Source organism: Arachis hypogaea, chromosome 4 (assembly GCF_003086295.3).
Source record: "Arachis hypogaea cultivar Tifrunner chromosome 4, arahy.Tifrunner.gnm2.J5K5, whole genome shotgun sequence".
In the NCBI taxonomy this organism is placed as follows: domain Eukaryota; kingdom Viridiplantae; phylum Streptophyta; class Magnoliopsida; order Fabales; family Fabaceae; genus Arachis; species Arachis hypogaea.
Window position 1 is genome coordinate 11962152 of NC_092039.1, and position 13031 is coordinate 11975182.

Consider the following 13031-nt stretch of genomic DNA (forward strand, 5'->3'; position numbering starts at 1 on the left):
ACTCAAAAATCAACTTTGGGATGAAAACAGGGCCCCGCGTATGCGCACTCCACGCGCACGCGTGGATGGCCACAAAACTCATCGACGCGTATGCGTCATGCACGCTAACGCGTGGATTGAAAAATAGCCAAGTGACGCGCACGCGTCAGCCACGCGTACGCGTGGGTACTCTCGTGCCCCAGGCACAAAACTGGCACAATTCTGGCACAACTCTCTGGAAAATAACTGGGCATTGGGTGCAGCACATCGGCGCGCCCGCGCACACCACGCGCACGCGTGAGTGGCATTTTTTGGAAGAACGGCGCGTACGCACCAAGTGAGCCTACGCGCGAAGGGTCATTCTGCTAAAAATTTTCTAAGTTAAAAGCTGCAGAATTCACAAATTCAAACCCTGCTCTTCCAACGGGCATAACTTTCTCATTTTAAATCGTTTTTCACCCATTCTTCGAATGGAATGGACATCCCGGATCCAGTTTCATTTCTAAACAGATTTGGCACAAAAAGAAAATCCATAGTCCAAGTTATGTCCCGTCAAAGTATGCCCAAAAACCATGTTTTTCATACAAAACCACAAAGTGCCATTTTCAAAACAAGTCATTTTCAACTCTTTTCAAAATCAATCAAAACATGCCGATTTCATCCCTTTTCTTTGAAATCAATCAAAATATATCAAATTCAACATCAAGCCTCCTCAACTCACACATTGACACTTTACCACAATTTACAAAATCACTATTCCATCATTTTAACCCACTTCACCCAAGTGGCTCAAACCCAAACACATTGACATATCATATACTCTTCCTCATGCCAATTTTCAACAACACCAATTCCAATAAATCATCATTGTACACAATCAATATCATACTCACCATCAACATGGTTCAACCCACAATTCAACCATAACCAATCATCAAGCATATATCACAACATGCATATTTCTCATACATCAAACCATCAAGACATCAATAATCATCATTACATATATGACCACATCATATATTTCAACCATTAACAACATCAACAATTCAATGCCTATCTTAGGGCCTCTAGCCTAAGTATTTCCTACCACATTACATATTAGATACGAGAAACCGAGACCATACCTTAGCCGATTTCCCAAGCTCAACCGGAGCACTTCCAAATCACTTATCCACAAGCTCTCAAGGTCTCAACACCTCAAAGAACAGGTTTTTCACCACCAAATTCCTTTTCAAGCTTTTCAATATCGCCAATTAAGCTTCAATATTCACATATACACAACCTAAGCCACAACCATCATACCCATACATAACATCTCAATACCCAAACATCATAGAACAATAAATTACACTAGGGTTGAGAATCTTACCACACCCAAGGTCCAAGGAGACAAGATTAACCTTCTCCTTCAAAGGGGTTGGGTCCTATAACATCAAAGAGCCCAAAATCTCAACATTTTTGCTCATGAAACTCGAAAACAAGGCTGGAAATTCGAAGAGAAAAACGTGGCTTACCTCAAGATTGATTGTATGGGTTTTGTAGAGCTCTCCGCGGTGAACTCGTGGCCGCAAACAGCACGGCAATCGGAGCTCTAGATCAAAAGTTATGGTGGTTTGAAGATCAAGGGAGAGATAGAACTTGAGAGAGTGTTCTTCCCCCCTCTCTTCAATTTTCAGCGTGTATTAGTGTTGTGTGAGGAGAGAGAGAGTGCTGAAAACTAGGGTTTTGGTTTAGTTATGTTGGGCCAAGGTCCCACTTTGGGTCCAGTTGGCCCGATTTGGCCCGTTCGGTCCAATTTTGGTCCAAATTCTATAAAATTGGTACCAAAATTCTCGTCTCAATCTCCTCTATCATATTAAGCCATAAAAATTACATTTAGGACTTTCTAGAATAAATTCTCATTTATGGGTTAATTAGCTGTTAATTAACTGGGTTTTACAATTCTCCTCCTCCTGTTTCTTTTTTATTTGAAATTTTTTTATTTCCTCCTTCCTTTTCTTCTTCCTCCTCCATCATTACTATCGTTATTATCAACACCAATATTTTGCTAACATCTCTATTGATTCTGATTTTCTGTAGTGATCGAATGAACTGAAAATATTATCAAAACGAAACCGTTGTATAATACCAAATGAGTCGAAAATGGTCCACTATATAAATTCGAATCTAGAAACACCTGCACCTCGAATGAACCGAAAATATTATCAAAACGAAATAATTGTATAATACCAAATGAATCGAAAATTGTCCATTATATAAATTGGAATTCAGAAACGCTTGCATCTCGAATGAACCGAAAATTAGCTCAAAACGAAATCATTGTATAATACCAAATGAACCGAAAATTCTCTATTGTATAAATTCGAATTCGATGATAACGATAACAACGATACGTATTAGAAGAAGATAATGACGATAACGATGATGATTTTGATGATGATGATGATGGTGGTGGTGGTAGTGGTGGTGGTGGTGGAGAAGAATGAAAAAGAATGAGGAGACGAAATTCTAATAAGAGGAGGAGAAGGAAGAAGAAGTAGTGTTATTGATGACGACGGTAATTAAATTGAAAAATAAAAAAAAAAGAAAAAGAAGTAGTATCTAGAGTGAAAAAAAAAAAGAAACATCTGCTATAAAAATAACAAATCAAATTTATTATTGATTTATATTATTTAATTTAAAAAACAATTAAATTGGATTATCTGACTTATTTTTCGATCATTTAAAAATTTTTAACTTAAAAATCAGACTGTCGGATGGTCCATTTTCTAATTTTACAAATTTTAAAAAATTCTGACCATGAAATCGGTTGGTCTGATTGAGAGGGACTAATATTTAATTTGTATATAGCAATGAAGACAGAAATACACTCAGCATACAAAAATATTTGCAATATAGAAAAAAATTGGTCATCTTATTCATAATAATAATAATAATTAATCTCATATCATAATTACTACATTGTACCTTTTAGTTTGACTTCCTTTTAGGCCATATTTATTAATTATTTTATTGTTATTGTTATCATTATTATGCCATTTCATATTCGTGTCGTGTGAAATTACATTATGTTGAATGATACTCAATTCCCAAACAAGGAAAAGAATTTGGTCGCAAATAAATTCAATATAGATAAGGTTATACCATAATGCATGTGGAAACACTCTTTCAATTCAACGTACAAAATTAAAGATAAGATGAAAATTTCAAGCCTATCTTCTTTTTCCTAAGTAAGTATGAAATATCACTTTGCTCACATGCATTAGTGGAGATTGAAGTGTTCATTGTTTGGTATCTAGTACATTATACCCCAAACCCACTGCTAAATTCAAATACTCTTCAATCTCCATCTCACCTTTTAAATTTTTATTTGAGAATCCGTTGCATTTGCATCAACAAGAATCACATATTATTGTAGATCAGATGTCAAATTTAAGCTACGCCATGGTGCCACATTAGTCCTAGAATCATAGCTTATATTTTTTAACATAAAATAAATAAATAGAAGTAAATAAATGGAATCATGCATCATAATAATAATAATAATAATAATAATAATAATAATAATAATAATAATAATTTAATTTTAATGCATGACAATATAAAATATTTTATATAATTATCTAATTACATTTATGTTTTTTTATAATCATTTACATAATCAATGTGTTATTTATTTTATCGATTAATTATCTAATTAAATGTACGTATAAATTAAAATTATTTTATACCAATAATACATCAAAATAAAATTCAATCCTAATAATAATGTGACGTACATTATTAAATATATATAAGCTGGCCTTAATTATCCAACACTATTTGTAGTACTTAATTGTGCCCTATTGTAATTTTTAGTATGTGTGAAGCTTTATGACCAATTGACCATCTATCATCATGAATTATATATATTATTCTTCCTCTTTTCCGCTAATTTTCAAGAACTGAAAAAGTGTACAGCTATGGGCCGAAAAAGAAAAGATAATGGATGATTTGTGAATAATAGAAAATGAGAATCTTTTCTTAGAGAGCGCTTAGCTTAGTTGGTTTGCATAAATGCATAGCATTATTATTTGTTTCAATTCAACTTTGATGTTGACTCTCATTCAACGACTTTTTTATATATTAATAAGCTTCTCTTTTCACCAGTCCCATTCTGATGACAATGGGGAAGAATTTTCTTATATTAATTTTTTTATTAATTTTAATTCATTTCCTATTTTATTATTAATTATCTTGTTAAAAATAAAAAATAATTTTTAGTAAACAATTAGTTAATCTATTTTTTTAGTTTTATTTCTTAGACTTACAATAATAATTCAAACCATTCACCTTTATTCATATATTATTTTATTAATTGATTGTTGATAAAATTTAACTTTTATATATTGTATTACGGTGTTAAAGAATTTTATTTAATTAATTAATGATATATTACTGTATTATTAAAAATAATTGATTTTTTAATTTATTACTTAAAATATCATGTAATAAGCACATAAATCTAATAAAAATATCATATAAAATTTTTTTGTGGCACTTCAAAATGAAACTCTTGCTAATTAAAGTAAAATTTAGGTTTATTTTTTAAAAAAATAGATGAACATTATCTATAATCTATTGTAATGTTAATTTCCTGTGTTTTTCTGTAATATGGATATTAATCTTTTTTAGTTTTAATTAAAAAATCTGACCCTCAAATTTAAAGAATAATAAATTTGTTAAAAAAATTCGACTCTCAAATTTTATGAAGGCAAAAATTTTAAAATTTATTAGAATATAAATCGAAAAGTTTGACGTATGTTTAAATTTAGTAAAATACAAATTTGAAGGTAAATTTGTATATTAAAAAAATAAAATTCACAACACAACTGGTATTTTGTAGCGGTTCTGGAGTCATATTGCGGCAGTTAAACCAGACGCTGAAAAATAGGCCATGGATAAACTGTTACCGGCGGTTTTAGCTAATCGCTAGAATAACCACCGCGTAACAAAAATTGTGTCGCATATCATATGCTTATTTTAGGGGTGGCAAAGCGGGCTGGCCCGTTCCGTCCCGCCCCGCCCCGCCAAAGCCCGTCCAAATATGGGGCGGGCCGGCCCGCTCCGCTAAACTGATATGGGTTCAACTTGCTACCCCGCCCCACCAAAGGGCGGACTGGCGGGTTGGCAGGCCGGCCCGCCTCTTTTTTTTTTTAACCAAATTTTTTTATGATAAAATTCAATTTAACGCACTAAGTATTAACAATTATTTTATTTTATAATAAAATTATTTCATCGAATTAGTTTTTTAATATATAGAGTAATATTTTAAATTAATTATTAATCCATAAAAAAATTATAATTAACCATAATAACTTTTTTGATTGAAATTAACAATAATAAAAATAATATAACAAATAATAAGTCTCAAAGTCTCAAACATAAGTGTATAATAATAACAAAACAAACATATAATCCACACATAAATCCTACTATAATTAAAACAAAACACAACATAATTCATAAATCAACAAGATACCCAAAAAAAATCTTAAATCAACACACATAAATCAATTATCAACTTCTAAATCAACAAAATTTGAATCTGATGCAGAAGTTGAAACACCGCCTCGCCTAGCACCTTGAGGATTCACATATTCACCTTCGCGTTCACCTACAATTAGAAGAATACCCGAATTTAGAACAAGATATAAATACTTAAATGTCATATAAATATTAAATTAGTAACTAACAATGTAATTACCATCAACAAAGCCTTTATTCCAATTGCGAGTACAAATCACAGCCTCAACATTTTTTGGCAACATTCGACTTCTATATTTGTTAATGACATGAGCTCCAATACTAAAGGCAGATTCCGATGCAACCGTAGTAATTGGAATACTCAATAAGTCACGTGCCATGATTGATAACTTCGGATAACGACTCTCATATGATTTCCACCATTCCAAAACATCTAAATCTTCAAAGCAATCCTTTGACAAAAGTGGCTCCTCCAAGTATGTATCAAGTGGATTCTTTCAACTAGAGACCTCAGCTTGATGATTACGTTTCATCAATTTCTATCAAAATAGAAATAATCACATCTTGTTAGGATAGAATAATGACAATTAATAAGAGAATTTAAATATGTTAAATATTACTTACGCCAACAATCACAAGTCGCTTCTTGCTTGCACTTTCAGGGGTATGGGCCATGGATGAAGATTGATTACTAGGTCCTTGTGCTTGAACAGTTGGAAGAGAATTCTTGTCATATTTTTCAAAAAGCTTATATAATTTCTTTTTCACATGTTCCACCTTCCCTTTTGCAGTCTCAACATCAATCTCTTCATACATAAACTCTAAAATAGAAATCTTAAATCTAGGATCAAGAATAGCACCAAATGCAAGAATGACATTATACTTTTTCCAATACTTCTTAAATTTGTTCATCATCTTTTCTCCCATGCTCCTTAGAAGCTCATCTTCACTTCTCAAACTTCCCATCAAAACACATTGAATATGATAGACTTGTAGAAAATACAAATTTGAAGTAGGATAAGATGTGCCAGAAATCAAATTAGTAGTTTCATAAAAGGGGTATAAAAATTCACATATCTTTTCGGCTCTCCCACATTCATCAACCGAAGGACAATACTTATAAGCATGATCGGTTGCCTTCAAATACTCAAAGGCCTTCTGATACTTGATAGCACTTTCGAGCATAATGTACATAGAATTCCATCGAGTAGTAACATCTAGATGCAGCCCACTTGTAAAATTCAAACCCTGAATCGCTGAAACACATTCTTTAAACCTTATCATTCTACTCTCCGATCCCCTTACATATTTCACACTTTCCCTAATCTTATCCAATGCATCATGAGTAATTTTTAATCCATCTTGCACAATAAGATTCAAGATATGAGCAGAACAACGAATATGAAAGAACTCCCCATCACACAACAACCAATCATGCATATTTAATGTACTTTTCAAATGATCTTGGCATGTATCATTAGCAGATGCGTTATCTAGTGTAAGAGTCATAATCTTCTTTTCAATTCTCCATTTATTTAAAAGCTCAAAAATCTTAGAAGACAATTCAAATCCCGTGTGAGGAGGAGGCATATGACAAAAACTCAAAATTTTACTTTGCAATTTCCAATTCAAATCAACAAAGTGAGAAGTTAGGCATAAATAACCCTCTGTAGTGATGGATGTCCACAAATCAGAAGTCAAACAAACTCTATTAGGAATGGCTAATAAAATACTTTTAAGCTTTTCTTTTTCCCTTAAGTAAATTTTTAGCACATCCTCCTTAAGAGTATTTCTAGTAATTAGGCCTAGAGTTGGACTGATGTATTTTACCCAATTCCTAAATTTCTTATTATCAACAATAGAAAAGGGAACATCACAATCAATCACAAAGGCAGCAAACATCTCACGTGATACATGATTATCTATCTTGAGAGCCCCTATTTTATTTTACATTTCTATCAAAGTTTGACCAATATCTTCGAAGTCTATTTTCACGCACCTGTCCAAACGACGCTTAAGTGTCAATGTCCCATATTGTTTACCACCAGCCTTAAACTTCTATTTGCATCCATCACATTGAGCACGATTTATTCCATCATCACCAGGTCCAAACTTTATGAAATATCTCCACACATCAGATGTTGTTGCCTTCGTCTTTTTCTTTTTAATATCTTCAGTCATTTTAGATCTTTCCATATTTTTCAGGATTTTGTGTTTCATTTCCACCATCAACTTTCATAGAAACAGAATTATCCATTGCAGAATCAACAACTCAATCTAAATAATCTCAATACATAAAAATATTTAAATCAGTAAAAAATATTCAAACAATAATCAAACATAATCAATAAGTAATTTAGTACTAACTAAATAATACCCAGTTGCAGAAACATAATCAAATCAGGCTGAAAAATAATATTCAAACATAATCAAATAATAATACCCAGTTGCAGAAAACTCAAATCAGGCTGAACAAAAATTGACATGAAAAAAATAATAACAATAATAAGTAATAACAGTAACTGATCTTGAGAATGACGATGTGAGGAATCAGATAATCATTTTCGCTAAGATAATCAGATAATCGATTCGAAGAGCTCATTTTTGCTAAAATAATTATGAGAAAAACAAATAACAACATGACAGTAACTCAGTAAGTAAACATCATCATCAGATTTGTAAATCACTTACTAATAGTAATGGCAGAGCCGTCGAGCAGGAAGAGGAGGAGAGAGGAGCGATTCCAGGAGTCCGCCAATCACAGAACCGCCGAGTAGAGGTGCCGACGAGACAGAGCTGCCGACGACGATAGGAGGAGAGAAAGGAAGGCGAAAGGCAGAGGCGCCAGAGAGGAGCGAGTGAGGAAAGGCCGCCGCAGGGAGGAGCGACCGAGCGAGTGAGGAGGGAGCCGAGCTGCTGAAGCTCAGGGAGTGGGTCAGCGAACGCCGAAAGGGATGAAGGTCAAAGGTCTGGCCGTCTGGGGTGTGGGTGTGGCTGAGCTGAGTGACCGGCGTTAAGGATTGGGAGGCACCGAGGCAGTAGCAGCGTGTCTGCGTGTGATGTGTGTATTGAGACTTGAGTAACCCTAATTTTCAATTTATACACCCCCATGTAAATTTACTGAATTACCCCTTTAAAAAAAGGATGTCAGCCCGCCGGGCCAGCCCGCCCCGCCCCACCTTGGCCCGCGATTTTAGCAGGTTTTTAAAATTTGGTAGGTTTAAAATCTGGTCCCGACCCGCCTTTTTTGGTGGTTTTGGCAGTTCAATCCGGCAGGTTCGACCCGTTTTGCCACCCCTAGCTTATTTTGCGGCGGTTAGAAACTGTTCCGAGGGTTACCTGAAACTGTAGGTCTATCTCAGATGAGATCTTCTGTGCTGGTCGGAGCCGACGTGTCCGGCAGGTGTATAGCGGCCGGAGTTGGTGTGTCCGACTTGTGGAATTGAGAATGCTGCTGATCTCTTGTCACCGAAGGGTGGGGGGTACCTGCAAGGGACTCTGATGCTTGAGTTAGCAAGGGTATTAAACAGGTATTGAGTAGAATCAGAGTATGAGTTATACCTGGGTGCTCTAGTGTATTTATAATGGTGAGGAGTGACCTTCTGTGGATAAGATAAGTTAGTTATCTTATCTTATCTTTATCTTCAAGTGAGGTCATCTTATCTTCAAGGGAACCGCCCTTCTCTCTGTAGGCTTGGGCTGCCTTAGGATTTGGGGCGTGTTCCTCTATTTGGGCCCTTCTTTGGGCTTTACTGGTGACTTGGCCGAGCTCTTAAGAAAGAGGTCGGGTTGTCCTGACCTGAAGAGGCCGGTCGCTTTGTCTGTCGAACATCCCGGGTCGGACAGCTCGACCCAGGGTATGAACAGTGCCCCTGCTTGAGCTCGGTCTTCTTTTTTGAGGTCGAGTCCTTGACTTCGATCCTTCTTTGGTGAAGCCAAACTCAAGCATCTTTGTCGATTCCTTTGTAGCAGTTTTTGAATGTAGAACGTTTCCTCTAAAAGCGCGCGCTTTTATATCGGCGCTTTGGGAACGTGCGAGGGTTTAATGATTTCATTAAATTTAGCATTAATTGCCCCGTTTCCCTTCGGATTTTTACTTTGATTTTGAAAACCCAGAAATGGTTTCTTTCCTTTGCCCTTTTCGTAACTTCCTTTCTCCGCTTCCTTCGCTCTCTGTTTTTTGTCTGCGCTTCTACTTTCTTGTGTTGCGGCGTCGCTTGGCGTTTTTTCTGGAGCTTCTGTTTTTGCCTGAAGTTTTGCAGTTTCGCGTTTCTCCCTGCGACATTGCTCTTGTTCGCGTTCTTTCTTTTGCTTGTGAGAGGGCGTTTCCAGATTTCGTCTTCCATCTTCAATTTCTTTGAAGCTTGCCGCTCTTTCAGGTTGGTACTAGCTTTCTTGCTTCTTTCGTAGCTTTGTCTTTAGTTTTTAGGTGAAGCTTTGATTTTGCATGTTTGAAAGTTTGAATCTTTCTGAGAAATGCTGAGGTGCAAGCTGTAGATCTTGCCTGGAAACCTTGCTTTGTTACTGCCTCCAAAGGATGCCCCAGGACTTTGGTTTGAGTCTTGGGGTTTTCCTTTTCTTGTTTCTTCGCCTGTATCGTATTGACCGAGTTGTTTTCTCCCTTTGTCTGGGATGTTTTTAGTAACCCCATCTTCTTTTCTTTACTTGTAGGATTAGTTGGCCTCATGTCTTCTCGCAATAACATTGTAGAGATGTCTTCCAGAGTTCCCGAGGGGATGTCCGATTGGCTGGACTCCCTTGTTTTGTTGTGTATTTCTGTTGTGGATGCTGAATTTTGCACAGAGCTGATGAAGCGCCATAGGATTTGTGGTAACAATGCCCATGAGGAGGATTACGAGCTTGTTGCTCCTGATTCTGATGAGAGAGTTTTTTTCTGACTTCCATTGAGAGGGAGCGTCCTTTCTTCTATGCCTATGAATACTTCTTCAGTCAGTTGAACGTTACTTTTCCTTTTACTGCTTTCGAGACCGACCTGTTGTGGTCGTGTAATATTGCCCCATCCCAGCTTCACCCAAATTCCTGGGGTTTTATTAAAATTTTTCAACTTCTCTGCCAAGAATTAGATGTAACACCCTCTCAGACTCTTTTTCTTTATTTGTTTGTTTCTGCCAAGCCTGGCGGTTCTTCAAAAAAGAAAGCTTCCTAGGTTTCCTTCAGGTCCGCCCAGGGCCATAAAGTTTTTGCTATGTATGATGAGTCCTTTAAGGACTTCAAGAATTACTTCTTTAAGGTTCGTGCTGTCGAGGGGGCCCACCCCTTTTTTCTTGATGAAAATGATGAGCCTTCTTTCCCTCTAGAGTGGCAGAGGAATGTGAGAGTGTCTTGCTATACCTGGGAGATGCTTGATGATGTTAAGCATGCCTTTGTTGTTGTTCTTGAGGATCTATGGGGGAAACCACCCCATCTTGATACAAAAAGGTTTTTGAATGACCCGTCCTTGGTTCGGACTATTTTGGGTACTTGTCTGACTTATTTCTATACTTGTTTCTTAATTTTTCCTTCCTCTTATTGAGATTGTAACTCTTTGCTGTGGCTGATTCTGTATTTGCAGAGATGTCAAAGAACAATGACCCCATGAGGGCCTTTAAAAAGGCGAAGAAGACAACTGCTGCTCTGAATATCTCAGCCAAGGTGGCCGGAGAGGGATCTTCTCAGGCCCCCGTGAGGCCTCCTGTGCCGAGTTCTCCCGAACCGAGGAAAGCAATTTCTACTCCTTGGTTTCGTCAGGTCGATCCTCCACAGACTTCTGTCGCTGCTTCGATGCTCCTTCTAGTAAGAAGCAAAAAACAAATGAGCCTTTCAACCTTGATGCTCTCGACTTTGATCTGATCGAGTTTGTAGATCAACAAATCGGTCCTTATGGTGCCCTCTCTATGGATGACGTATCACTTCTTCATCATTTTGATTATGTAACTCGAAGTGGTATTAAGTTGGCACACATGGGAGCGGCCCTGTATCGAACTGCTCAAAGTCTTCCTCTTCATGCCACCAAAGCTTTTATGGAGGAGGCCAAACGGGAGTTTGATCGGATAAAAGGCATGAAGGAGGAGCTCGAAGTGAATGTGGCCAAGTTGGAAAAAGATCTGGCGAATGAGAAGGCGAGTTTCCTCTCTTTGGCTGCCTCTATGAGGCTAGCTGAGGACACGGCACTGAGGCATAAGGATAGCTATGTCACATCTTATCGGGAGGGAATGCGTCTGAAGGAGGAGTTGGAGAACGTCTGATCTGATTACTCCGAGCTTTAAGGTCATCTTGTTGACAGTGTAACTGCTGCCTACGAGAACCTGAAGGAGCAGGTTCGAGTTATTGCTCCTGAGGCCGACCTTACTCTCTTCAGCCTGGACAATGTTGTGAGGGATGGTAAGATTGTCCCTGATGACCAGGATGATGATGATGCTGACCCTCCCCCAGTGCCTTCTGTCAAAGTGTCGACCTCCTCGGTTCCTCCCGTTACGTCTGATCCGGATTGCCAGATTCTGAACCGGGATGATGGAACTGTAGATGCTGTGCTTATTCAGACTTGCCCTCCTTCTCCCCGTACTGATGCTGCCGGGAAGGCTCCAGATCTTGGTTGACCTCCTTTTTTAAGTATTTGTGTAAATAGCCCGGTTTGTGGGCTTTGAACTCTTTTTTGTAAATGATGTTTTGTTGACTGTTGATACTCCAGTTGCTACTTTTAGCAACTTTATTTTGAAAAACAAAATGGTTTCTCTTGCTCTTGGGGTTGGCTTCAAGCGGCCTGTTGAGTCTTTGTTTTATGGTAACTGCGATATGCTTGCTTGCAGCTTTCTTTAGCATTTACCTAGAATTTTCAGAGTTGTTTTTTATCCATCCTCTTTTGATTGCTTTTGTGGCGAGGTCGAGGTCTATCGGATCGAGTTATCTCCCCTCTGTTGGTTGATTTTCTCAATTGATCTTTTTCGAGCAACCCCTTGGGATTACTTTTTATAACTTTTTGTAGCTTTAGTCCGACTTCTTCATGTTGGTCCCCGTTTCGTTACTAGGTGATCCTTTTTCTTAGATCTTGTTCAGATCTCTTTTGAGGTTTTACCTTTTGTAACTTTATCTTTTTCGGGCCGACTTCGTCATGTCGGGCATCGTTGAGTTACTCGATAATCCTCTTTCTTGGACCTTTGTTCAGGTCTTTTTCAGGGATTTATCTTTTGTAACTTTATCTTTCCGGGTCGACTTTGTCACGTCGGGCTCTGTCGAGTTATTTGATAATCCTCTTTCTTGGACCTTGTTCAGGTCTCTTTCAGGGATTATTCTTGTTTTGTAGGAGTCGATCTCTTTTAAGTTGTTTTTGTAATCCTCTTTCTTGGACTTTTGTTAGGTCTCTTTCAGGGATTACTTTTACAACTTGTCTTGTAGGAGACCGACTTCGTTAGATCGATCTCTTCTAAGTTGTTTTTGTGATCCTCTTTCTTGGACCCTTGTTAGGTCTCTTTCAGGGATTACTTTTACAACCTGTCTTGTAGGAGACCGACTTCGTTAGGTCAATC

The 13031-nt window shown here is 37.2% G+C and overlaps 1 protein-coding gene across 1 annotated transcript; it reads right to left on the minus strand.

Annotated features, from left to right (window-relative positions):
* Positions 1-6005: 6005 nt before the first annotated feature.
* LOC112794650 (zinc finger BED domain-containing protein RICESLEEPER 2-like) lies at positions 6006-7017 on the minus strand. The gene is made up of 2 exons (XM_025836639.1): positions 6133-7017; positions 6006-6047 (listed from the first exon to the last, which is right to left on the minus strand). The coding sequence occupies exons 1-2, from the start codon at positions 7015-7017 to the stop codon at positions 6006-6008; spliced, it is 927 nt and encodes a 308-aa protein (XP_025692424.1).
* Positions 7018-13031: the final 6014 nt, after the last annotated feature.

What these genes read in the sequence shown, in the direction of transcription:
- LOC112794650 (XM_025836639.1), bottom strand. Translation starts at nt 7,017, where the DNA reads ATGACTCTTACACTAGATAACGCATCTGCTAATGATACATGCCAAGAT. An exon ending in AGCGACTTGTGATTGTTGGC is followed by an intron (nt 6,048 to 6,132) that starts GTAAGTAATATT and finishes CTATTTTGATAG; the next exon opens with AAATTGATGAAACGTAATCA.